At 39.2% G+C, this 25839-nt stretch overlaps 1 protein-coding gene across 2 annotated transcripts in view; it reads left to right on the forward strand.

Moving 5' to 3' along the window:
- The window catches only part of MMP16 (matrix metallopeptidase 16), a 201730-nt gene that overhangs the window by 143017 nt on the left and 32874 nt on the right, over positions 1-25839 (forward strand). For both annotated transcript variants that reach the window (XM_061448176.1, XM_061448177.1), the window contains one exon: positions 6674-6891. In XM_061448176.1, coding sequence (XP_061304160.1) covers positions 6674-6891 — 218 coding nt within the window. The remainder of the gene's footprint in view (positions 1-6673; positions 6892-25839) is intronic.

Raw genomic sequence — 25839 nt, forward strand, 5'->3', positions numbered from 1 at the left:
AGGCCTTCAACCATAATGAGTAGTAGTCCAAGCTTGTATAACTGGATTGATTGCTTCCTTGCTTATCAGTTTCCTGGGTGACAAAATTTGTGGTCACAGAAAAAACCTTTCTTGTGATAACTATAGCAAACTGATCTGAAAAATATTTTATTACCAGTCCAAGATTTTGAGCTTCCTAGGGGGAAAAAAACCCCACTTCTTTAATATATGTTTTTTTAGGGGGTTTTGTGGCCTGATAAGAGACCTAATGTAGATAAATTCTACATGTATTGAATTCAATTTGACAAGGCAAGGTAATTGAAAATTAAAAACAAAATAATAGCATTATTCTTATGGGCCTCCAGAAAGACAGCTTACAGTAAGAAGACTGTAGCAACTCAGACAGAGACCCCGTCCCAAACCGTGGCTGTTCAGGTCTCTGGATGCAGGGAGTGCCAGAGCCTGCTGCTGCCAGGGGAGGGAGGACAGCATTCCACCTGCGTGAGGTGTGAGCAGGTAGAAGATCTGCTTAGCTTGGTGGCAAAACTTAAGGAGGAGGTTGAGACGCTGAGGACCATCAGGGAGTGTGAAAGGGAGATCGACTGGTGGAGTAACTCCCTGGCGTGCCAGTCAGAACGGTTCCAGGGAGATACCCCCCAAAAGGGGAAGGACCCCCTGCCCTCTCACACAGAGGGGGATGGCCCGAGACAGCCCCTGCCCTGTAGCTGTTGCGCAGAGGTAGGGGACCAAAAAGACGACGAGGGCTGGAAGCGAGTTCCAGTTCGGCATCGTGGGAAACCCTCCCCCCTTCCTGCCCTCCTTCCCCAGGTGTCCCTCCGTAATAGGTTCGAGGCCCTGGATCTTGAAGGAGAGGTAGGTGAGGATGTGGTGCAAGGCCAGCCTACAAGGCCACATAGGAAAAGGCGGTCAAATTCGCACCTCAAGACTGCCTCTGATAAGAAAGAAAGAAAGGTCATTGTAGTAGGGGATTCCCTTCTGAGAGGAACAGAGGGCCCGATATGCAGAGTTGACCCTCATCATAGGGAAGTGTGTAGTCTGCCTGGAGCCCGGATCAGGGATATCACTAGGGCGCTCCCCAACCTGGTGCACCCGACAGACTACTACCCGCTGCTAATCTTCCAGACAGGTGAGGGGGAAGCTGCTTCCCGCAGTCTGAGGGGGATGAAGAAAGACTACAGGGCCTTGGGGCGAATGGTGAAAGAGTCTGGGGCTCAAGTAATCTTCTCATCACTCCTTCCATCTTCCACTGATGATGTGGGAAGGAATGGAAAGATTCAGTCCATAAACGATTGGCTTCGAGACTGGTGCTACAGGCAGGGCTTTGGATTCTTTGATAACAGCTGGTTTTATAGGGCACCAGTCTGGACAATGACAAGTGGGAAAGGTTTATCTCACAGAGGCAAAAGGATGCTGGGGCACGAATTAGCAGGGCTCATTTGGAGAGCTTTAAACTAGATTCGAAGGGGGATGGGGTTGTAGCTGGGCTTGCCCCAGTGGGGCAGCACTCCAGAACTGATGAAGACTGGGAGGCCTCCTATAATGCTAGGGTGAAATCGGTGTGCTCAGCTCGCTCCCTGGAATGTCTGTACACCAATGCGCGCAGCATGGGAAATAAGCAGGAGGAGTTGGAAACCTGTGTTAAGTCAGGAGACTATGATCTGGTGGCAATTACAGAGACGTGGTGGGACAGCTCACATGACTGGAATATAGTCATGGAGGGCTATGTCCTTTTCAGGAAAGACAGGCCAGCCAGGCGGGGTGGTGGGGTTGCTCTTTATGTACGGGAGCAACTACAATGCACCGAGTTCTGTCCAGGGACAGGTGACGAGGGAGTTGAGAGTCTGTGGGTGAGAATTAAGGGGCAGGCTGGCAGGGGGGATACTGTTGTGGGTGTCTGTTACAGGCCACCAGATCAGGGTGAGGAAGTTGACGAGGCCTTCTACAGGCAGCTGAGAGCGGCCTCACAGTCACAGGCCGTGGTTGTCGTGGGGGATTTTAACTTCCCTGATGTTTGCTGGAAGGACCACTCAGCAACCCAGCCACAGTCCAGGAGGTTCCTCCAGTGTATGGATGATCACTTCCTCCTGCAAATGGTGGATGAGCCAACCAGGAGAGGAGCGCTGCTGGATCTCAACCTCACTAACAAGGAGGGTCTGGTCAAAGCAGTAAGGGTTGAGGGCTGCCTTGGTTGCAGCGACCACGAGATGGTGGAGCTCAGGATCTTGTGTGGTAGGACCAGTAGAATAGCAAGTAGAATTGCAACCCTGGACTTTAGCAGGGCAAACTTTGGCCTTTTCAAGCAATTGCTAGGGGAAATCCCATGGGCAAGGCTGTTTGAAGGTAAAGGGGCCCAAGATAGTTGGTTGGCATTCAAGGATTGCTTTTTCCGAGCTCAAGCTCAGAGCATCCCAACACGTAGGAAGTCAAGGAAGAGGACCAGGAGACCTGCGTGGCTAAATAGGGAATTGCTGGGTATGCTCAAGTGGAAGAGGAGAGTTTACAGGTCATGGAAGGAGGGGCTGGCCACTTGGGAGGAATATAAGGCTGCTGCTAGAGGATGTAGGAAGGCAGCTAGGATGACTGAGGCCTCCTTAGAATTAAACCTGGTGAGAAGGGTCAAGGACAGCAAAAAGAGCTTTTTCAAATACATGGCAGATAAAACTAACACCAGAGGCAATGTAGGCCCACTGATGAACGGGATGGGTGCCCTGGTGACAGAAGATACAGAGATGGCAGAGTTACCGAATGCCTTCTTTGTCTCTGTCTACTCTGCTGCAGGCAGTCCTGAAGAGCCCTGTACCCCTGAGACTTTAGATGAAGTCAGGTCAACGGTGAGGTTTGCCTTAGTCGATGAGGAATGGGTTAGAGACCAGTTGAGCAGCCTGGACATCCATAAATCCATGGGTCCAGATGGGATGCACCCGCGGGTGCTGAGGGAACTAGCGGAAGGCATTGCTAGACCACTCTCCATCATCTTTACCAAGTCTTGGGAAACGGGAGAGGTGCCTGAGGACTGGAGGAAAGCAAATGTCACTCCAGTCTTCAAAAAGGGCAAGAAGGAGGATCCGGGTAACTATAGACCGGTCAGCCTCAAATCCATCCCTGGGAAGGTGATGGAACACCTTCTCCTTGGTGCCATCGTAAGGCATATCAAGGATAAGAGGGTTATGAGGGGCAGTCAACATGGCTTCACCAAGGGGAAATCATGCTTGACCAATCTCTTATCCTTTTATGAGGAAATAACACGGTGGATGGATGATGGCAGAGCGGTGGATGTAGTCTACCTTGACTTCAGCAAAGCATTTGACACAGTCTCCCACAGCATCCTCACAGCTAAATTGAGGAAGTGTGGTCTGGATGATCGGGTAGTGAGGTGGACTGTGAACTGGCTGAAGGAGAGAAGCCAGAGAGCTGTAGTCTATGGGGCGGAGTCTAGTTGGAGGCCTGTAACTAGTGGAGTGCCTCAAGGGTCAGTACTGGGACCAGTATTATTTAATATATTCATCAACGATTTAGATGAGGGAATTGAGTGTACTATCAGCAAGTTTGCTGATGACACTAAGCTGGGAGGAGTGGCTGACACACCAGAAGGCTGTGCTGCCATCCAGCGAGACCTGGACAGGCTGGAGAGTTGGGCAGGGAATAACTGGATGAAATATAACAAGGGAAAGTGTAGAGTCCTGCATCTGGGCAGGGACAACCCCAGGTTCCAGTATAGGTTGGGAAACGACCTGTTAGAGAGCAGTGTAGGGGAGAGGGACCTGGGGGTCCTAGTGGACGACAGGATGACCATGAGCCAACACTGTGCCCTTGTGGCCAAGAAGGCCAGTGGCATCCTGGGGTGTATTAGAAGGGGGGTGGTTAGTAGGTCGAGAGAGGTCCTCCTTCCCCTCTACTCTGCCCTGGTGAGACCGCATCTGGAATATTGTGTCCGGTTCTGGGCCCCTCAGTTCAAGAAGGACAGGGGCCTGCTGGAGAGAGTCCAGCGCAGGGCAACAAAGATGATTAAGGGAGTGGAGCATCTCCTTTATGAGGAAAGACTGAGGGAGCTGGGTCTCTATAGTTTGGAGAAGAGGAGACTGAGGGGTGACCTTATTAGTGTATATAAATATATAAAGGGGGAGTGTCACGAGGATGGAGCCAGGCTCTACTCAGTGGCAAACAACGATAGGACAAGGGGTAATGGGTACAAATTGGAACACAAGAGGTTCCACTTAAACTTGAGAAGAAACTTCTTCTCATTGAGGGTGACAGAGCACTGGAACAGGCTGCCCAGGGAGGTTATGAAGTCTCCTTCTCTGGAGACATTCAAAACTCGCCTGGACACATTCCTGTGTAACTTTATCTAGGTGTTCCTGCTCCGGCAGGGGGATTGGACTAGATGATCTTTTGAGGTCCCTTCCAATCTCTAGCATACTGTGATGCTGTGATACTGTGAAAATAATAACATTATTCTTATGGGTCGGAGTTACCACTAACTCCCATATTACTATTTTTTACATTTCCAAAGACATGGATTTGGTTTTGTTTTTAAAGACTTTGATTCCATTGGTATATGTTAAACAGTCTGGTTTTTTTTTTCTGTGATATCTCTATTTTAATGCTATGTATCTGGTACATATCATTTGAAATTGCCTTGCTTAATTTTGCCCTATTAATTCTGTATTGCATTAAATTTTTTACTTAAAATTATTTTCATTTGAAAGATTTTCCATGTTTATATTGAATATTATCAGGACTATTCCTTCTTCAACTTCACTACTAGAAAGGACAGCTGTGATCATGTAGAATTACTGTACTGCTAGCTAGAACCCTACAGCCTCCATGATATTTTATGTTAACAGACTTTTATTGCTTAACAAGCACTGATGTATATTTTCATAAAGCATAAATAGCAATTTCAAAATGATTGGCTAATGAAGTCTTGTTTGGTTTGGTTGTTTTATTTTTCCTGTGTGATTAGATGGAAGGAAGGTTGTTTCTCATGACCTCATAAGTTGGTAGTCTAGACTTGAGGGCTAGACAAGAATTCTGTGCTGAAAACTAACTGCAAAGCTGCAACAGCTGTGGGCTATACATTAGGAGAAATGTGTTACCCCTGGGAAGTAATATCTAACATCACCACCAAATGGCATATGAAAGCTTTGGTTTGGGGTTAAAAACTTTCCAACATTAGCTACTGCAAACTGATTCTTTTGCTTCCTTTAAAATCAAGAGGTGATCTGGAATCATATGCCTCAATAAAAATGTCACACCTATTAAAATAATTACTTTGGTCTGCAGTATTCCTTGAAACACCATTATTAGCTGTAGATTATAAAGGTCACAAGCCTTAAAATTGTGAATGAAATAAATGTCTTATTAAATTGCATAACAACCATTTGGAAAGCTTAATATTTCCTTACATAGTCCATCTTATTTTTTAAAAAAGTTTGGTTTTCTTTTAATGTATCAGAAATTCAAATGCCATTTATGCCGATTTACAGTTTTACAGTTGTCTTAATATTCAAAAGTCTTTCTGAAGCTGTTCATACAAATGATATTTATTTTTTAAAATCAAAATTGATGTATTTAAATGACTGGGAGAGAGGCCTAAATAGAATGAGCAAAATTAAAATGTTCTTCTTATTTCTAGAAATCTTACTGATCCAACTGAAACTTCTTATATTTTGCACATGGAAAATATAAGTAAGCATAATAATGTGTAGAAAGGGAAAGGCATTATCAGTACAACCATTGCAAGTCATTTAGTATGCTGTTGGGGTTATGAACAGCATCTATCTGGTATGTCCTCTTGACTTTCAGGTAGAGAAATTATGACTGGGCTAGTTATTTCACTTGACATCAAACTCTGTATATTTTGACAGATAATGTATTTGAAAGAAGAAAAATATTTTAAAATCACTGCACAGAGTTTTAGTTTTTCATTTTATTTCTTTTTAATCCATTTATCCTCAGAACAATCCCCTTAATTGTTAGGTATCTAGGTTTGTAAGACTCGCTGAAAAGAAAATTAGAATAAGAATTAATTTCAGAATATTGAATAAAACTTGTGAATTATGTTTTTTGTTTATATGGAGGCCTAGAATCTGAAGTCCAGTTTCAACAGCTTCTGTACATAGCAAGGGTCGTTGGAGAGAGCTGGGAATGTGCTGTTACTAATGCACATGACATTACTGGGCCTACATATTGGGTCTTTAGGAGATACCAGGTATGCTACGTATATGTATATGTGAATTGATGAATGAAAGTTAAAAATATGAGTTGAAAATCCATTAACTTCTGTTGATTCTATTAGGAACAGGTTTTTTATTTTCCTTTATTTTGTACAATAGGCAATTATTCTGTTTTAACAGTTCTTAGTTGGTAAAGTATGTGCTACAAACCACATCTCTTCTAAAATGATGGTGGACTATGCAACCTTTCCAGGTTTTATTTAAACTTTATTCCAATAAGGAAGGAAGATTCTGGATAGAATAAAGTAATTATTTTTCTTGGGCTTGGTAGTTGTTTGTTATACCCTTTAACAAGACAGGGAAAGTGTGTTAGGTCACTTTCTCCATTCCTCTTTCACTGTAGGATTTGCACTGCTTACAGCAGGTTTTTGGTGTGTATTTCTTTTGAGGACCTCTGCTGGGCATTTAAATTGCATCCTACTGCTATATTTTTAAAGGTCCACCTGACAGGATCCCACCACCAACAAGACCTCTGCCAACAGTGCCCCCACATCGTTCAATCCCTCCAGCAGACCCACGGAAGAATGACAGGCAACCTAAACCTCCCCGGCCACCCACTGGTGACAAACCTTCCTATCCTGGAGCCAAGCCTAACATCTGTGATGGGAACTTCAACACTCTGGCTATTCTTCGCCGTGAAATGTTTGTTTTCAAGGTAGGAGGTGAATTTTTCAATGTTACATCAAATATCTACATTTCTCCTTTTCTTTTATTAAAAGCACACACTTATTCATCATGACTCCACTTTACCAGACTGCTCACAGTCAGAAAGTTCAAGAAAGAAATTAAAAAGTAAACATACACATGGTTTCAGCATCTAGCGGAGGACTGCTGTAATATTCTATTTTGGGAAAATACCCTTGTCAGCAGAAACTCTAATGCCTCAAAATGCAAGGCTAAATAAATGCTGCACGTTATGGAGAGATAAAAAGTTTAAATCAGTCATGAATAATAGGAATGATTTTGCTGGGAATACAGCCACATCCAGAAATACAGTAGATATTGTGTCTTCAATGTCTTAATTTTTTCCGTGAAGCTATAATTTTAACTTTACAATTAGATCTGTCATTTATAAAGGAAGTTTGTCATTGTGTTGTGGTTGCCTTTACTATCTCAGTAAAGGTCTTTGACACAAAAATCTTGCAAATGTGTCATTGTTTGTTTCCATTTATCTTCTTGCTCTGAGCTGAAAATGTGGTATATGCAACAAATTAAAATAAACAAACGGAACTGAAAGGCAATCTTTTGATAGAAGGACTTCGCTAAGACTCATGGACATCAAAGCTATTTTAGGAGGATGATCTGCAATACATTTTCCAGAAGGCATTGAATGTTGAAGAATAATTAAGAGTCCTTATTATTTGGCCTCTTAAATGAATTTGCTGACAGATAGTGCTGCAGAAATGTTCCAGAAAAAGGCAACAGGATAATCTGTTATTTTGAACTACTGGTGTGTCAAATTTGCTTAAGCAATACAAAGTGGGATCTTTGTTTTGTATGATATGATTCTTTCTAACTTCAACATCATATGTAGAGAAGAAGGGCCTTTCACATGAATAAATAAATACTTTTCCCTTCAGCAGTAGTGTAAGTGTTAGGGAAGTGCAATGAATTTGTCCGAAAACATGAAGCTCCCAATTCAGCGTCTTTTGTTGTCCTTTCTGATAGGACCCCTTTCACCCTTACGTGTTTTGGTTTTATGTAATCTATCACTCCAGATAAACCTTATTAGCAGTGCTACCCAGGCTTTCACTTTCTTTAGCGTACCTGAAAAAATGCATACAAATAGCTTTACATAAATTCATTTAAAATTATTGGGCTACCTTCACAACCCAATGGGCAGGAAACATTTTTTTTCTATAAACAGCTAAAGATTTAGCTGGTCCTGGGGCGTTTAGCCTTTTACATTTGAATAGATGAGAAATCTTCAAATACTGTGAGGTCCTGAACCATCAGTCTTTTTATGACTAAAACTCAAAGGTTAAGGAAGAATCTAATTTTCTAACTTGATATTAAACAGGGTAGTAGAATACCTACTTCAATCTCATGTCATCCACCTCAAGAGCAATAGGACAAGCTCTCATTTATTTTAGACATAAATGCATAAATAGTGAAATATTATCCCACTAATACAAAATTTCCTGTCTAGCCAAGTTTTTGTTCCTGGATGAATAAATTCATTACCATTATTAATCACTTTTACCTATTCTGACTGAAAATACAAAGAAGTTTTCTCCAGGAATGTTTACTGTTTACTGCCTTAACACTACATATTTACTATACTGTTTGTGCGCTTACTAGTGTGCAAACTACATTTATATTCCAAAATTAAAACTCCATTCATTCCTAATGAGGAAACATGGGAAAACTTTTTCAGAGAAAAATGACCAATAGCAGGGTGTTTACAGATTTCATGTTTAGAGTCTGACTTTCTGAAATAAAATTGCTGCAATTGTAAAAGCAACATGTTGGGAACAGAAGAGATAGCCTTTGTTTAGATTAACTTCTTTAAGAAAGTTCTTAAGTTCTTAAAATTCTCCTTTTCTCCTCAGGGTACATGGGAGCATGGCAAAGCATGACTTGGATTAGCATGCTAAGCAACAGAGTTTACTTACATATATGTACAAACTTGTCTTTGTAGTCTGACTGCGAATGCTTGAGTTGGTAGGCCTTAACTTTCTGTTTTGTACATTAATGTGCTAATGAAGATTTTTGTCTGCTAAAGGATTTTCATTACTTTTTTGAGAATATTGTTTTTCTTGGAGGTGTGGGGCTAGTGTATGGGGAGGAGTATGAAAAGGACAGAAAAGGGGAGAAGGGATTAAAAATGTCAGGGGGAATTATTAATTTACACCTTACTTTGCAGAACCTCAGGATGGCAGGTTATAAGGAAATGTTCCATGTCAGACTGTAGCAGAAAGAGGGCAGGAATTAATTCTCAGAAGGTATAAACAGGAATAGGGACTGAATACAGGAAAGGCATCCAGCCACGGAGGAAGTGAAGCTGGAGGTTTTGTGGCCTGACAAAATTAAAAAAGCAAGCCTTTTTGCACTTGCCCCTCAATGATAGTACAAGGATATATTGGGAAATGATGGGCTGAGAGCCAAGTACAGAGAAGTGGAGAAGTGGATTGATGGCAATATTGCACCAGGTGGAAACAATTAAAGAAGAATTATGACCTTCACTGGAAGAACTGTTGCTGGATAGTTCCCAGATGAGTTAAATTAATAAAGTTGAGGGATAATCAAATAATATCCTTTTCTGTCTTTGTCTTTATCCACAGGTCTGTAATGACTGTGTAGTGGCAGATTTTACTGCCTAGTAAAATCTGCCATGTATGCCATGTACCAATTTCAAATAGACACTTTTTTATCTCATGGGCAAATCTGGAGCTCAGGAGCTCAATTTGTTTAAATAATCCTTGAAATTGCTTGGGAACTTAACCACAGAGTTGAAGAATGTGAGCCTTTTTTAATAATTAAATTCTAATCTAAACATAAAAATGAAGCTTGAAAGATAGCAGTTTAAGATAAACTGTGGATTTTCATAAAAGATGGCAAGCAATATTAATTTCAAGATTGTTTTCTCTTGGCTGTTGACCTGTTAAGTGCACTTAAGAGTATCAGAATATTAGGAACAATTTCTATGTTCAGTCAAACTGATAAGCTTTGTCTGTGGTTTTAAGACTATCTGGCATTCTTGAATGGGTATATCCAAAGTAAAACTGAAAAACAGTGAACTTAAAGGGAAAATGGAATTTACACTTATCCATCCCTTTTTTATTGTTTTGCCATCACTTTGGCAAAGCATCAGTCCTAGCAATACTTGATAAAAATTGTAGGGTTATAGAAATGAAATAAAGAGGAACTGTTCTTGATCTAATATAAACAGTAAACACAAAAGTAAAGCAATCAACTTCTTAAAGATTCCCCAAAGACCACCAAATAAAATTAAAATTTGGTGGATCTATTGTTTTGGTTGAAATTATTGGATTTTAAGGAAAGCAAAACTGTTTTTCACCAAATATATTGGATTACTGACATATAAATGTATTGTCTCAAAGGGTCTTCTTCCTCAATTCTTTGAATTAGATGCCCTTAAAATGCCCCTTCTATCTGGAAGGCTTGGAGGCACAGTATGCTATAGAAGAAAAATATCAGTTAAAATCAAAGTATTATAGCTGTTGGCTTCAGTTGTCATCCACTGTTATTTTGAAGTGTATGAAATTTTTCTTAATTGAATGCATTTGTTTTTAATCACTGCTATTACTCGATACGTTTGAGCTGCTGTAAGCAACCATCAGGATAGAAGAATATCTGTGCCAGAATTAATGAATGCCAAGTTTTTATCTTGAGATTCCAGTTAGCTTCTGTATTTATGCTGAACGCAATTAGTATTTAGCTGTCACACTCTTTTCCAGTCTTTTCTCCAGCTATTTTCTCTTTCTGTTTAGTTAGAACTCTCCTGGGACACAGAAAATGGTGAAAAACAGATTGGCCTTCCTTTTCTGGGAAAGTTGTGCAAAGTGGCATGACACTGTCTGCCTTTAATGGAAAAACCTCTCAGCCATTGTATATAGCAATGTGGTGTCTGGCAATACTGTCTTCTCCTTAAAGACTCCTGAGAGTACCTCCAGGGATACTGCATCATGAAAAGAAACCCTGTTGTCTAAGGTCACCAGAAGAGATCCATTAGTGAGGATGTTTACAGCATGTATTTCTACTTTTTTCTTGTGTTCTGTGTAGTTCACACTGCTTTTCGAGCCTTCTGAAGCAAAAGAGTTTTGAAGGTAATCTAGAACGTCCTAACAGTAAAGGGACTTATGTTAACACATTCTGAATCATTTACACAGTTAAAAAAAATGCTGGTTGAAGGGAGCCAGTGATTACGCAGAATGTATTGTCTCTCAAAGGATGCAGATCAATTAACAGTGGTTACTTATTCTGTTATTTTTGAGGTGTGTATAGCTTCTGTTTGACTCTACATGCTGGCTGTTCCTTGGCAACAAAACTACTTCTAGCTCTGTTTCGACAATCTGTGTTATTGTTGTTAATATCCTTTTTCTTTATGTCCTTTTCAGTTTCACAGATTTTAACAAAGCACTTAGTTTTTTGAACTGGTTAAATCTAGAAAAGTAAGCACTAAATGTGTGGAACTTGTTCTATGACCAAGTTAGAGGGAAAAGTCACTGCTCTTTATGTGGTACAGTTTTTTGCCTCACAGAATTTCTCATGGAGGTTTCACCGGCTTGTTCTTTTTTTTGATGCTACATCTTTAAGAAACAAATTAACGGATCCTATGTAATCTATAATGAATTTATTATTCATATTGGAAAAGTTGACTCACTCCTAGAAGAACAGCATTTTTAGCCACTGTTGTATGCTAAGGTGTTTGTTGAAATGTAATGTAAGATAAAGAAGCTTGTCCATTAGACAAATAGCATTTACAGCTGAGAGAAATGTCTTCTGAAATGTTAACATTACAGATGGTAGAATATGGAACTAATTTTAGGAAGGCTTTAACAGGCTGTGTTTTACTATTTTATAGTAATTTCTCCACAACTTGCAGAAGTTTGTTTTCTGACTCTTCATCTGCTAAGAACCATTGTAAAAACATTTATGACGTGCCAAACACCCAAGCCAATTAGGCTATCATTACCCCTTGGCATTAGTGTAGACTGCAGTTCCTTTCATACATAACTGCATAGATGCCATTTAATATCCCTTTCAGAACTGTGTGTTTATACAGGGTAAGCTGTTAAACACAAAAGGAAAAGGAAAACTGTTCCTTGATACATGGCAAACACATGAGGAATTTTTAAAGCATTGTAGCATTGGCTATTTAATCATAACTGGTAGGTCTAATAAAAAAAAAAATCTGTGAGATGGAGGGAAAATAATAATAAAAAGTAGAGACAAAGAAACAGCTGCAGTATGAGACTTGACTCCACCTTATTTGAAAGCAGACATTTTTTCTAAGCTCTCCCGGCCTGTTTGTGTAGCTGGTTTTTGTCGCATGGTGCTGTGGATGTCTGGGCTGTCAGTTGCAGTTTGGAAAAGTTCAGAAGAGGGTACTATGGAATTAGACACTTTCAGGTCTGAGAGGGAAAACCACTTAACACCTCAGCTATAAAAGACAGGAGACAGGAGGTCAGAAGTAGCTAAGTTTGCAGAGCGGACTCCTTTCCCCCTTACTTTTTTATATCTTTATGTTAGGATGAACAATCTAGTGGAATTCACCATTTTGGAACTCATCAGGGAGAAGGACTGCTTTAATTCAGTAATTCATCAGGTAATTCAGGTTATATGCTGAAAAGGAAGGAGAAAAGCAACAAAAACTCAGTGCAGATTTCAGTGTATCACAGCAGACCAAGCCCATTGGAAATGTACAGGATGGATGGGTTTTGGAAGATTTTGGATATCAAGAAGGGAAAAAGCAGAAACATGCTGGAATACCAAAAATTCATAGCTTGTATATTTTTGGTAAATGTATACTTTCACTGAGAAATGTAAAACTTTTTACCAGTGTTGCCTAAACCTCTCAGTATGCTTCTAAGCTAGGGAAGAGTTTTAGCTGACACATTTCACAGGTTTAAAATGTAAAGCACAGTCTGTTCATCACTGTATGTAAACTGGGTAGCATATTCCATCCAGCTGCAGAGGAATTTAGACAAGAATGTAGTCATCTGGGTAATAATAGTACCAGAATAGTTCAATTAAAAATCCTTCTACCCTCTAAACTTTTAAAAAATTCTCTTGTACTTTATTACATAGTTTTATGTTGAGTCGAAAGACGGCAAACCAGTATAGCTATACTTATTATCTAGCACCTACTAACCTACAGGTATATTTCTACACACATAAATATTATACAAAGCTCTAAGAAGTCAGAGCTATAGTATTAGGGCTTTATTTACAAGTGTTGGTGTAATGGATATACATGTTACTGAAACTTGTAAGCAACTTGAACTGATTAGCTGGTTGTACTATCTGGCTAATAAAATTCCTATTATTTATGTACTAGCCCATTAAGAAGGATAACCTTAGCAGGATGCATGACTCAGTATCTTCAGCAGGGCTTTAGATTTGTCTGAAGAAAGAGTACTTTTTTTTTCCCCCAAATGGCTATGTTTTCATTGGCAAACAAGGTGGTGTGAAAGGATTTGATCAGTAGCAGAGCAGACGGTACTGAGCTCCTCTCATGTCCATCATATGTGCTTTGCCTTTAATTAGATACAGTCTGTCCTATGAGGCCAAATAGTTCCACTATACAGATTTTCCTGAAGGGTAGCTATCCCTTAGGCACTGGTGTCTTTGACTGTGGACCCCTTTGAGAGTACATTACACAAGCATTTCATCTAATGCAAATGGTGTTTCCATCTTCTGAACGTGTCATTGCTCACACCATCTTGACCAAAATAAAATATCACGTTATTTCTCCTGAAGCCATTTTTTTGCATGATGAGATAGCTTGACTACCTTCATACTGTGAGTTAGGATGATGTGCATTGCAACACAGTCCAGGGAGAAGAGGTAGATTTAACAGCCATGCTGAGACATTACCTTAAGCTTACAGACTAATATCCTTCTGAATTTTCTTTTCCCTCTGAGAAAAGCAAGGCAGAATGCCTTGTTTAAATTCAGTTTAAACATAAGAAAAACCTTTTTCTGGAACATGTTTTCCAGAGAGCTTGTGTAGTCTCCATCTTTGGAGACAGTAAAAATCTTACAAGACCTAGACCTAGTCAACTGGCTGTAGCTGACTCTTTGAGGAAAGGTAGGGATTGGATCTCTAGAGGTGTCTTCCAACCTCAATCCTTCTGTGATTTTGTGTAGCAATTGAAATATGAGCATTACAAAGGCATAGTCTCCTAAAATATTTCTGTTACCTGTTTTCCCCACTTTCCTCTGAAGTAGCTTTGAATATTTCTTCATACTCTTCCAAAATGTCCAGAGGTCCCTTCTAACCTCATCCATTCTGTGATTCTGTAAATCCACTGAAGTTTCACTTTTTCACCCACTCATTTCCCAGCATTTGTTCCATCATCTCTTTGGGGATATAGCCCTCACAGGCAATAGCTAGTGAGACTTAGTCAAGAGACTGTTCTATGACTTCTGTATTTAGGTCAGAAGAGAACAAGCAGAGGAGATTGTGGTGTGTGGCTTCTGCTGACAAAGCACTAACAAGAGAATTGCAGGGGAAGGAATGTCTGCCCTTTCCAGCTGTGTGAGACAGATCCACTACTGTCTCCAACCCTTGTCTCAGCTTACAGGGGAAGTCACCCTCCTTTCTATGGTCAGGCTGTGGGCTAAAAGACTTTATCCTGTCTCTGAGACTCTTACCATCTCATGGTGAGCCAGTAATACCTACCAGGTGAGCTCTCTACCCCAGAGAGTCCTCACAAATTACAAAGAAGTACTTCAGGCTTCAAGAGTTTTCACAGTGAGATGGACAAGCTGAAATTAACAGAAATGATCAAGTACTTGTCTGAACTTATTTACAAACGTGGTAGTAGGATTTGGGACAATATTCATAAAAGTTTGAACAGTTAAATGTGGATCTTCAAAAAAATAAATCTTATTTCTGGTTTGGTTTTAATCTAATAAATACTGGAAAATGTAAGAATAAGTACTTGTAAATCATAGGCCAAAAACTCCCATGAATTTGTCATTCTTTAGAAGTAGGATTTTTGTCATTTTTTTAATAGAGTGGAATTGGCAAATCTGAAGATCTCAATTACGTTCTTTATGGAAAAGTATAGAGTAGGTCAAATTTTAAATATTCTCATTTATATATTTATATATATTTATATTAAAAAAAAAGACCTTTTCTTGATGACTCCAAAATAATTCACAGGATCCTCAAACAAATAATAGCGTACTTAGATGGTGTTAGTTGTTTATTTAGAATTGCTTTTTCTTAGTCATTGAATATAACTGTTTCTTTTTTCTTTCCATACGTCAAGAAGTTCTGAAATCTAGCCGACCATTCACATAATTCTGCTTTCAGTCAGAACAAGTTTTGCATACTATCAAATACAAGAACTATAGAAAAATTATAGTTCTGCATAGCACTATTAAATAAGTGAAAGACATTAAAAATACAGATAAAAACATGTACATGAAAGACTTTGATCTGGCAGATTTACTTCTTATGAATAACACAACCTAGCAGAGAATCTCAATGTTAAAAATACATGCATATAAGCTCTCAGTAGGCTTAATCGCTTAAGGGCTAACTATGTGTATCAAAGTTAAAAGATCAAATCCTTTTTTTTTTTTTTCACAGTTATATTTGCTTGCTACGGACAGAGAATGCTGTGACCCAATTAATTATTCACTTGTTATTTTACTACAATAAAAAAGACTAACATAAAGCTTTAACTGAATGCTAGGGTAGAAAAGGTGCTTAATTTTGTAGAACTTGCCTGTTTTCAGAGGCTCTTAACGAACTGATTAAATATAGTCCATTGGCAAGACAGTAGAAAAAAGCATTATAGACAGAAAATAATTGCAAAACCTCACAGCAAGGAATAATCTAAATTTACATGGAGGCATATCTTCAGTTTGGTACCACCAGCAAGTGTTATCTTCTAATATTAACAATACATTTTAATTGGGTCTATATCCTAATGGAACCAAAGGGAGTAATTGCAGAAACTCTTCAAGCACAAGGCTTAATTAAAATTTCTTGTTGTACAAAATTGTGTCCTTTCAATTAATTTAGGTAAACATTTGGGGAAACAATTGGAATGTCTTGTAATGTAAGCTCTTTTAAGCAGTGGTGTTGATCAGTGTTAGAAATGCATGCTTAATCTTGATTTACAGCTAAAGCTTTATATACCAGAAATATTTGCATATTTTTAATTTTTTTGTTTCTTTTATTTTTTTCTATTGCAAGCAGTTTAGGGTCTTCAATGCAGCAGTTTCACCAGCATTTTAATTTTATTTGTTCCTCTTAATTAGTCGTTTCCTATGCAAAACACTGCACTACTAAACAGTTGAGGTCTGAAATAATTTAGAACATCCGTGTTTATAATCAACGAATAGTGAAACACTGTTCACACTCTTGAAAATCTGTTGAAAAAATAGAAAGTTATAGTAGATATTTAAGTCCTACATTTTCTTCTTTTTTATAAGGTATAGCTTGAATATTTGATTTTAACTGTGCCTTCCTTGCCTACTGAATGAAAACTTGACCCAATTGAAACTGATGAGAAAAAAAAACATTGACTGTAACAGATTCCAGATTTCAGTTATTATTAAGTACCTTTCACATGACAGGGAGACCATCTATTTTGAGAAATATGTATGACATAAAATAACAGAAGAAATAGCAGATGAGCTTGTAATACCAAGCATATGAGATTAAAAAAAAAAATTAAAACCAAAACATTTTTCCTGTACAAAATCAAAATTTGATTGTCTGGTCTGTAAATCAAAATGAGACAGAGATCATTTTAATTAATTATTTGACATATCTGTCCAGTGAGAATATCTTCACTGAGGAGAATAGACTGTATTAGCTCAAAGGTTGTACTTGATAGTGACAGAGTTCAACCCTTTCCCATTCTCCCTAGCTGTTCACCAGCATTTCTTCTCAGTTTTGTCATCACGGAGCCTTGGGTGATGTTTTGGAGTAATAATCTGACCAGCTCTTTATAATACCCACAGTCATTTACTGCTTCAAGTTGTACATTCCCAGCTTATCTGTAACCAGATAATGTAATATGTAATTTACAATATTACATATTCAGTTAGAAATCACTTTCTCCACAATCTAATATGTGACAAAGGGAGTAGGCAAAGAAAATCAAATATCTACCATTTTCATATTCGTGTTGTCATGACAGATACCACTGTTGGCTGCTCTTTGCTGGATACACCACTCTTAATGGCCTGTTTTTATCTTTGGCCATTGCTGTCAACCTCAAAGCTGAGTATCTCCTCAAATAGTGATGTTCACTCACTGATTGCACTGAGAAGTTCTATAGTCTTTTTCTAAGCCTGACACTTCCATAGGGGAGAAAATTTACGTAGCTTTGTGCCATGCTACTCAAAGCTAGATTTGGTACCCAGATGTTTTTGTTGTTGTCAGCAAAATTTTGTGGATCACAAGCATTAATCTGAAATCAAACAGCACATATTAGTGCCTTACATTGCAGCAGCTTGAATCCAAAATCACCCCCATACACTCACTCACAGAATTTCTTACATCATGTCTTCCCCTATTTCATATGTTACCAGCTTATCAGAGTCTACTGCTTAATTCATATCCAGGAAGAAATACTAATGCTTTCTCACTGTTTCTTGCTCCCACCTGGGGTTCTGACATGACTCATCAGAGCACTGCTTTTGGTGTCCTCAGAGAATTCATGTGCAGTGGGCAAGAGGCAGGGTAAGTGGTTGGATGAGCACTGCATCTTCTTTTAGGATTGCATTGATTGCATCTGTGTTGCAAAACCATGAGATTTTGCTTCAGAGATTATGAAGCTTCAAGGGAGGGACATGGTTCTTTTAGGTCTTCAGAAAGGTAACAAATATCAAGGTGAGAATTGCCGATGCAGCTGCTTTCATGTATTGTACTTGTGTATGACAGATTGCAATTACCATCAGCTCATCTATGTCCTCACCCACTGATATCCATCTTTATTTACAACTTACAGTAGTATTTAATTAGGAACATTTTGCCCAATTTTAATTTATCCTTTAAATGTTTTTTTCTTCTTTCTTGTGAATGCTTTCCTATTATTAATCATAGATTCATAGAATCACAGGATCACAGAACCATAGAAACATAGAATGGTTTCAATTGTAAGGGACCTTCAGTGATCATCTGGTCCAAACCTCCTGCTATGGGCAGGGACATACATATGTATATGGAGGGAAACACAGATGTATATGAATTTATGGGTACAACAGAAATATGAAAATACAGGTGATACAGTGATGTCAAGTAAATATTAATATAAATGTATCCCAATTCATTCTGGAGTAAACATATTACTACTTTAAGGAAATGAAAACTCTATTACATCTAGAAAAATATTTTGAGTACTAATTTCTGTTATCCCATAATATCAAGAATAGATTTTTGATAGTTGGTTTTAGCTAATCTTGGTGGATATAGTCTGTTACTTCCTCATTTTTACAAGCTTTTGGTCAACAAGAGTAAATCGTAATGACTCACATTATTTTCACCATGAAAAGAGACGTTGAAGCTTCCTATAGCAAGAAAATATGTTAAATGATCTCTTAGACATACTGCAGTTCACAAGCCACAGGCTTATAGATGTAGGTGAACGTTATATTTTACCGAGTGAATCCTTCTCTACTCTATTGGAGTTTTCCAGTTTTCTTGGTTTGTTAGTGATATCTAGCTGGGTTAAAGAAACTAGAAACATGTATTTATTGATCATTATTTCTCTGACATCTTTCATTTTTTTTCACTGCCTGCATCTAGAAATTTTGATGGAGGTCATCCCTTCTCTTGGATTGTAAGTAACTTCTGTTTATCTAGTTTGATAGCCTCTATTCCGTACTGATTTAATCTGTAGATTTTGGGGTAAAAATAGAGAAAGGGAGTTGAGTTTGTCTTCCCTTTTGATTTTAAGGGACTGCCTGAGTCATTACAGAGAGCTTGATGACTCAGACATTCTTGTAGTAGTTGTTAAAATAGTCTGCTTACCTCTCAGGCAGATGGTGAAGTATCATATGAAAAAAAAGTATCATATCATAAAAAAAATGAAAGAAGTCAGAGAAATAATTATTAATAAATACTTGTTTCTAGTTTCTTTAACCCAGCTAGATATCACTAACAAACCAAGAAAACACTTGATCTGTTTTGATTGGACATAGATGAGTCTATCCTGGACCATTTTCATATGTTTGTACATCTATTCCTTACAAATGTGGCGTCAAGAATTTCTGACTTAGGTGGTACAGTTGGTCTTCTCCAGAAGATTTCTGTTCTAAGGTCTCTGCTATTGCTGATAAAGCAGTATAAACACAGTGCTAAAGAATATTGTAGAGCTGGGAAAAGAATCTTGAAAATACTTTTATGCTGATATCCTGCCTGTTTCTAGGGAACCTCATGCTTTCAAATCCTCCTGACAGTCTTATTAAAAGGAAAAGGGTAGTCCAAGGTTCTTAATGTTTTTTTTTTTTTTTTGCTTTGTTTCTTTTTAGTGGAATGGTGAAAGAGGCTATAAAAGGGTGGAAGAAAAGTGGAGAGTATGACATATAATGTCCGTAATGACTTGGAGAATGAAGGGAATTGTAATATTAGTATTACTGAGCTTTCAGATAGAATAGGCACGCGCATTCTTGTCAGATTTAAACCAGCAAACTGTCATAGAAAAGCATTGGTTATTTAGTTTCCTACAGAGTGCATCAAGAAGGGAATGTGTTAGTGTAATAGAAGTACTAAGAAGTAGGTGCTGGTAAATGGAAAAAGGGATTTAACTCCTTTGAACATTATGTTTATTGTATGTCCCATATTTCCAAGAATTGTGATCACCTGCTGACACAACCTGTAAAATGCAGGTTCTCAGAAAGGCAGTCTTCATTCCAGCTTGGTTTTACACTATTATTTGTAGAGACAGGGATAGCTGCTGTAAAGCAGGTATCTTTACCTGATATTGTTATGCAACTATTTATTAAACCTTTTAACACCTTTTCATTTTTTAGCCATTACCTGCCTGTTTTAAAAGATGGATCTGTCAAGAATCCCTTGTTTCAATTATATTACATGAACAGGCATGTGTATTACTGAAAACATGTCATACTTTTTCCATTTGAGTCATCACTTAAAATATTTGAAGCTTAAATATAATATATACCTCAGCAGAACATTTTTTTCTCCATGCCAGGAGAATTTTTTTCATTTTCAATCGAGAAGTTTTTCATTCTTTATAATTAAAAAAACCCAAACAAACAAAACCTTTTTTTTTTTTTTTTTCATGGTGCAGAACACGCCATTGCTCCATGAACTCATGGAACTAATTGGCTTTTATTGAATTCCTTATGGGTACAGGCAACAGAACGGGGTTCAAGGTATTTTACAGATGGCTTTTGCAGGCTGAAAGTGCAATCACTACTGAGAAAATAAACAGTTAATGGCTCTGTAAAGGCGTAATGTTCATCCTGTGGATAAAGGGGTTTATGCAGTACTTCATGTGCATGTGCTGTTTGCTACAAAGCATTACAGGGAATGTAAGCACTTCGGAGATTCTTGGCTACAAGCCTAGATTTGATGTCTTTGGAGGTCTTTATTATTACTCTTTTATGGCTGACTGTTTGTTTCTTCATATTGGATCATCACCATGTGGCAAGGGGAACATTTTATAAAGTCTCAGTAATTTTAGTTATTTGGACAAAATCAGAATGAATTGAAATGCTGAGTTCAGTTAAGAATACAGAAAGTAAGATAGTTTTGGGGTTTTGCTTTTTGTTTGGGTTTTGCTTTTGTTTTTATCATCTAATGATTAGTTGACAAAGATAAAGCATTGATGACATGACTCTCATACCTGAGTGGTTACCATTAATATGTTCTGGGACACATGAGAAAAGCAATAGAACTGCGCAATCTTTTCTCCAGCTGCATCATAGTGCAAGGTCAGACTGTAGTCTGTGTAGCTGTTAGACTTGTAATCCAAATGGCTTGTGGGGGTGGTGAGGCTGCTGTGCTTGGAGCTGGAGTAGCTGTGCTGACCGTTGCTTTGCCCTCAGATCCACTGACATTCTTTTCCTTTTGAAGGTGCTGGATAGTGTTGAACAAGGCCCTGTAAGCATAGGCCAATCCCCAGCATGTTGCCATGATTTGTCCGTCTCTGGTATGGCCAGAATGACCACACACCTCATTTAAGTGTTTTACTAATTCTTCTGGAATTTGCAGTTGTTGGGTGGTGAAATTCCAAAGTACTGGAGGAGCCCACTGACCTAGATACTTGCCCATACTATCCCACACACCCTGCCACTCACGGCTGTCCAACCTCAGGGAAAATGTCTTGGTCCTCCTATATCGTCATTTGACCCCAGACAAGACCCAAACCTAACTCTGCTTAACTCTCGAAATCAGTCGTGGGTAAAATACACTCTGTATGCGTGTCAACATGGTGATCCCCATCACAATCAGCAAACAAGTCTCAACAGTATTAAAAGGCCATTCAAAAACTTCAAAACTCTCAAATGATGCTGTAAATGGTCTGGGGGGGAGGACTGGGAGGGTAAAAGCATGTCTCCTTCACAGGTTGAGCACCTGAGAAGGAGAAAAAAGATGTGTAATTGCTAAGCACTTCTATTATATACCTCCCAAAGTATAGAGGTGGTGACCACACTGGGAACATAAGCCAGATCAGTTTCATGATCAATGATTCCATTGTATTACAAGTCATTACCATAAAGTACAAAAACCTTAGCCCAAGCCCCACACTTGAAAAAACACTAATACAGCAAATACCGGCTGGAAGTAAGGTACGATATACTGAAACTGTGAGATCAAGAGGAGCAACTTTGAGAGCCAAAAAATCAGCGTTGTGACGAGTGACTATTAATCCGGACAGATCTGTCATTATCTCAACCCTTCGGGCCCCACGTTGGGTGCCAAAAAGAACTGTCGTGGTTTAAACCCTAGCCAGACAGCTTGTTCACTCGCTCCCAGCAATCAAGGAAGCAATCAAGGCCCACCCCTCAGGGGCTCTCCCCTTTCCCGATCCTGGAGGGATGGGGAGGGGAATCAAAAGAGTGCAACTCCCACAGGTTGAGACAAGAACAGTCCAGCAACCAATGTACAACACAAATCACCACCACCACCAACGACAATGATAAGAGAAAATAACGAGGGAGGAGAATACGATACCATCCGCCGAAAAACAAGTCCGACCCAGAAGACCCCGTGTCCTTCCGGGTAACTTCCAGTTACCCCTCACCCCAGGCATGACGTGCTGTGGTATGGAATACTTCTTTGGCTAGCTTGGGTCAGGTATCCTGTCTCTGCTTCCCCCAGCTTCCCCTCCTCCCTGGCAGAGCATGAGCCTCACAAAGTCCTTGGTCAGGGTAAGCATCACTTAGCAACAACTGAAAACATCGGTATTATCAGCACTGTTCCCAGGATGAAAGTGAAAACACAGCGCTGCACCAGCTACCAAGAAGGAGAAAAATTGACTGCTACTGCTAAACCCAGGACAATACACTGGAAAAGTTCTGATGTGACAGATTTCCCAGGAAGAGCCAAGAGCTCTTGGAAGTATGTGATAGTGATACAGTACATGGAGATCTTCCACGTAAGGCAGAGACCAACCGACAGTGTTGTGAGGGGTCTCTAAGATTGTTGAGTTTCATGTATGATTTTGTCTCTAAATTGGAGAGACATCAATTTGATAGGTGGATGACTCAGTGGATAAAGAACTGGTTGGATAGCCGCACACAAAGAGTTGTGGTCAATGGCTCAATGTCCAACTGGACACCAGTAATGAGTGGTGTCCCTCAGAGATCGGTGTTGGAACCAGTCTTGTTCAACATCTTCATCACTGACATGGACAGTGGATTGAGTGCGCCCTCAGCAAGTTTGCCGTTGACACCAAGCTGTGTGGTTCGGTTGATACCCTGGAGGGAAGGAATGCCATCCAGAGGGACTTTGACATGCTTGTGAGGTGGGCTGATGCCAACCTCATGAAGTTTAACCACGCCAAGTGCAAGGTCCTGCACCTGGGTCAGAGCAATTGAAGGCACAGCTACAGGTTGGGCAGAGAAGAGATTCAGAGGAGCCCTGTGGAGAAGGACTTGGGGGTGTTGGTCAATGAGAAAATGAGCATGAGCCAGCTTCAGTGTGTGCTCACAGCCCAGAAAGCCAACCGTATCCTGGGCTGCATCAAAAGGAGCGTGACCAGCAGGTGGAAGGAGGTGATCCTGCCCCACTACTGTGCTCTTGTGAGACCTCACTTGGAGTATTGTGTGAAGTTCTGGTGTCCTCATAAAAAGGACATGGAACTATTGGAACAAGTCCAGAGAAGGGCCACGAGGATGATCAGGGGACTGGAGCACCTCCCATATGAAGACAGGCTGAGAAATTTGGGGCTGTTCAGCCTGGAGAAGAGAAGGCTGCGTGGAGACCTCATAGCTCCAGTGTGAGGTGTCCCTGCCCGTGGCAGAGGCATTGAAACTAGATGACCTTAAGGTCCCTTCCAACCCAAACGATTCTACGATTCTGTGATTCTACGATATAAAATCTAGTGTCACCCAGCCACTGGTGATAATTAAAGACTCTATAGCACATTTTAAATGTATTCTGCATAGTTCTGCACAGTTTTTGCTAGAACTGAAAGTATTACATAGATACAGGTTTTGATTGCTTCAGAATAGTTTTGAAATATTGATGCATTCAAAGAAAATAAATGGGTAAATGCCACTGCTACTGTCTGCACAGGCAAATTAAGGAGGATAGATAGATGCGCATTAAAATTCTTATAAAATGCACACATAAAAGTTGATAATGAAAAAATTATGAAAACACATTTGAATAAGACTGAAAGAACTAAAATAAAGGATCTAATTAGAGAATCATTTGCTAATGAGAACAGAGCTGTTGCAAAATTAAATATTAGCCAAATGTTCATCAGTGTTCTTAAATTCATTAAATTCATTAATTTCATTGCTTCTATAGAGTATATTACTGTATAGAGAATATAGAGTAATAGTAATTAATAGAAGCAAATTCATTACTTCTGTAGAGCACCAAAAACTAAGAGTCTTAAGAGATGTTTATTTTAGAATGAATTTGTTCATATGAAGTAATTTAAATTTGCTAGTTTAAAATTTAGAGAAGATTTTAAAAAAGCCAACTCTTTTCATCTGCACTGGAAAGGGCAACAGCTATCATACGGCCTTTGCAGTGCAGATGAAAGGAAGTTAGTTACCACAGTTAGCTACTGCACTCAGCTGAGCAGAGATAGGAAAGGAGCAGGATTTAAATCAAGACATGTCTGCTAAAAGATAACTATAGCCATGGTTGTTAATACTTCTGCAAGTAGGCTATGTTCACAATATTCATTTAATGAGGTGATTTCTGTGACAGTTCTCTCTGAATTGCACAAAGAATGTGTCCTTAAGAAAAATAATAATTTTAAAAAAAAATTAATTGGCCTCTTTGCGTATTTTTCTTAAGCCTAAGGTCTGTTTTTACAAGCTGCTTTTCTCTGTGTGTGTGTGTGTCTTTATTATACATGGAGTATTCAAGGAAGCACACAGAGTATTTGGATAAACTAATAGCCAAGCAAATAGAAGTCCAAAACCATCTCTGCATGGAAACAACCAAACTGCATAAGGCTGGTCATCGGCTTATGCATTGGCTGAATTAGCATATTGGCTGAATATCTTGTTACATTTTGTTTAGGAAAAGGTAATGTAAGTTCATAGTATTATGCACTTTTTTTTTTTTAATATTTGCCTTGTAATATGCAAGAAATTTAGCAAAATTTCAGCATATGATACCCAAAATAAATGTCACAGTTACATTCTAAAAACATTAATTGTTTTATAGTCCTTTTATGGTGATTTTAGACAAAACAGTACCTCTGAAATAGTTGAATAATGAATGTTGTCTTTCAAGATAAAAAAATATAGCACAGAAGAGTGATTTGCAAAATCTAGTCTAAATATGAGTGGGTGTTTTTCAAAGCTAGCTTAAGAACTGCAGAATTCTTGTAGAGCTAGTCAGGCATTCGGTATTACTGTTTGTATACTGGAAATAAAATCAGAAATTCCTCAAATCTGCTACTAAACATGAAAGTGTTTTGAATTTTTTAAAACCCCTCTGAGTAGGCAGCAGCAGCTTGATAAAGTGGCTAGCTTATCCTAAGGGGAGTCTCTTGGAACCAGCTGGAACCAGCTGTGTCCAGCATGGGTACTTTGTTGAAATTACTACAAAAAGATAGGAGACGTTTCAGAGCGATTACCAATGTTTTGGTTAATGAACCATACTTTAGAATTTGATGCTGAACGTAAAGGAAATATTAAAGGAGATATCAATTGCTTGAAAGAGTCCAGTGCAGAGCTACAAAGATGATTAAGGGAATGGAACATCTCTCTTATGAGGAGAGGCTGAGGGAGCTGGGACTCTTTAGCTTGGAGAAGAGGAGACTGAGGGGTGACCTCATCAATGTTTACAAATATGTAAAGGGTGAGTGTCAGGATGACGGAGCTAGGTTTTTTTCAGTGATGTCCAGTGATAGAACAAGGGGCAATGGGTGTAAACTGGAGCATAGGAGGTTCCATGTGAACATCAGGAAAAAATTCTTACTGTGAGAGTGACAGATCACTGGAACAGGTTGCCCAGGGGGGTTGTGGAGTCTCCTACATTGGAGATATTCAAGGCCTGCCTGGACAAGTGTCCTGGGTTCAGCAGTAGCAGTCATTTTTTCTCCTTCTTGGTAGCTAGTGTAGTGCAGTGTTTTGACTTTCAGCTCGGGAACAGAGCTGATAACAAGGATGTTTTGGTTTGGTCAAGGACTTTGTGAGCCTCATGCTCTGCCAGGGAGGAGGGGAAGCCGGGAGGAAGCAGAGACAGGACACCTGACCCAAACTGACCAAAGAGGTATTCCATACC

Source organism: Pezoporus flaviventris, unplaced genomic scaffold (assembly GCF_033815535.1).
Source record: "Pezoporus flaviventris isolate CSIRO_AGI_PZ_B2104156 unplaced genomic scaffold, CSIRO_AGI_Pfla_v1 ptg000007l, whole genome shotgun sequence".
Taxonomy (NCBI): domain Eukaryota; kingdom Metazoa; phylum Chordata; class Aves; order Psittaciformes; family Psittacidae; genus Pezoporus; species Pezoporus flaviventris.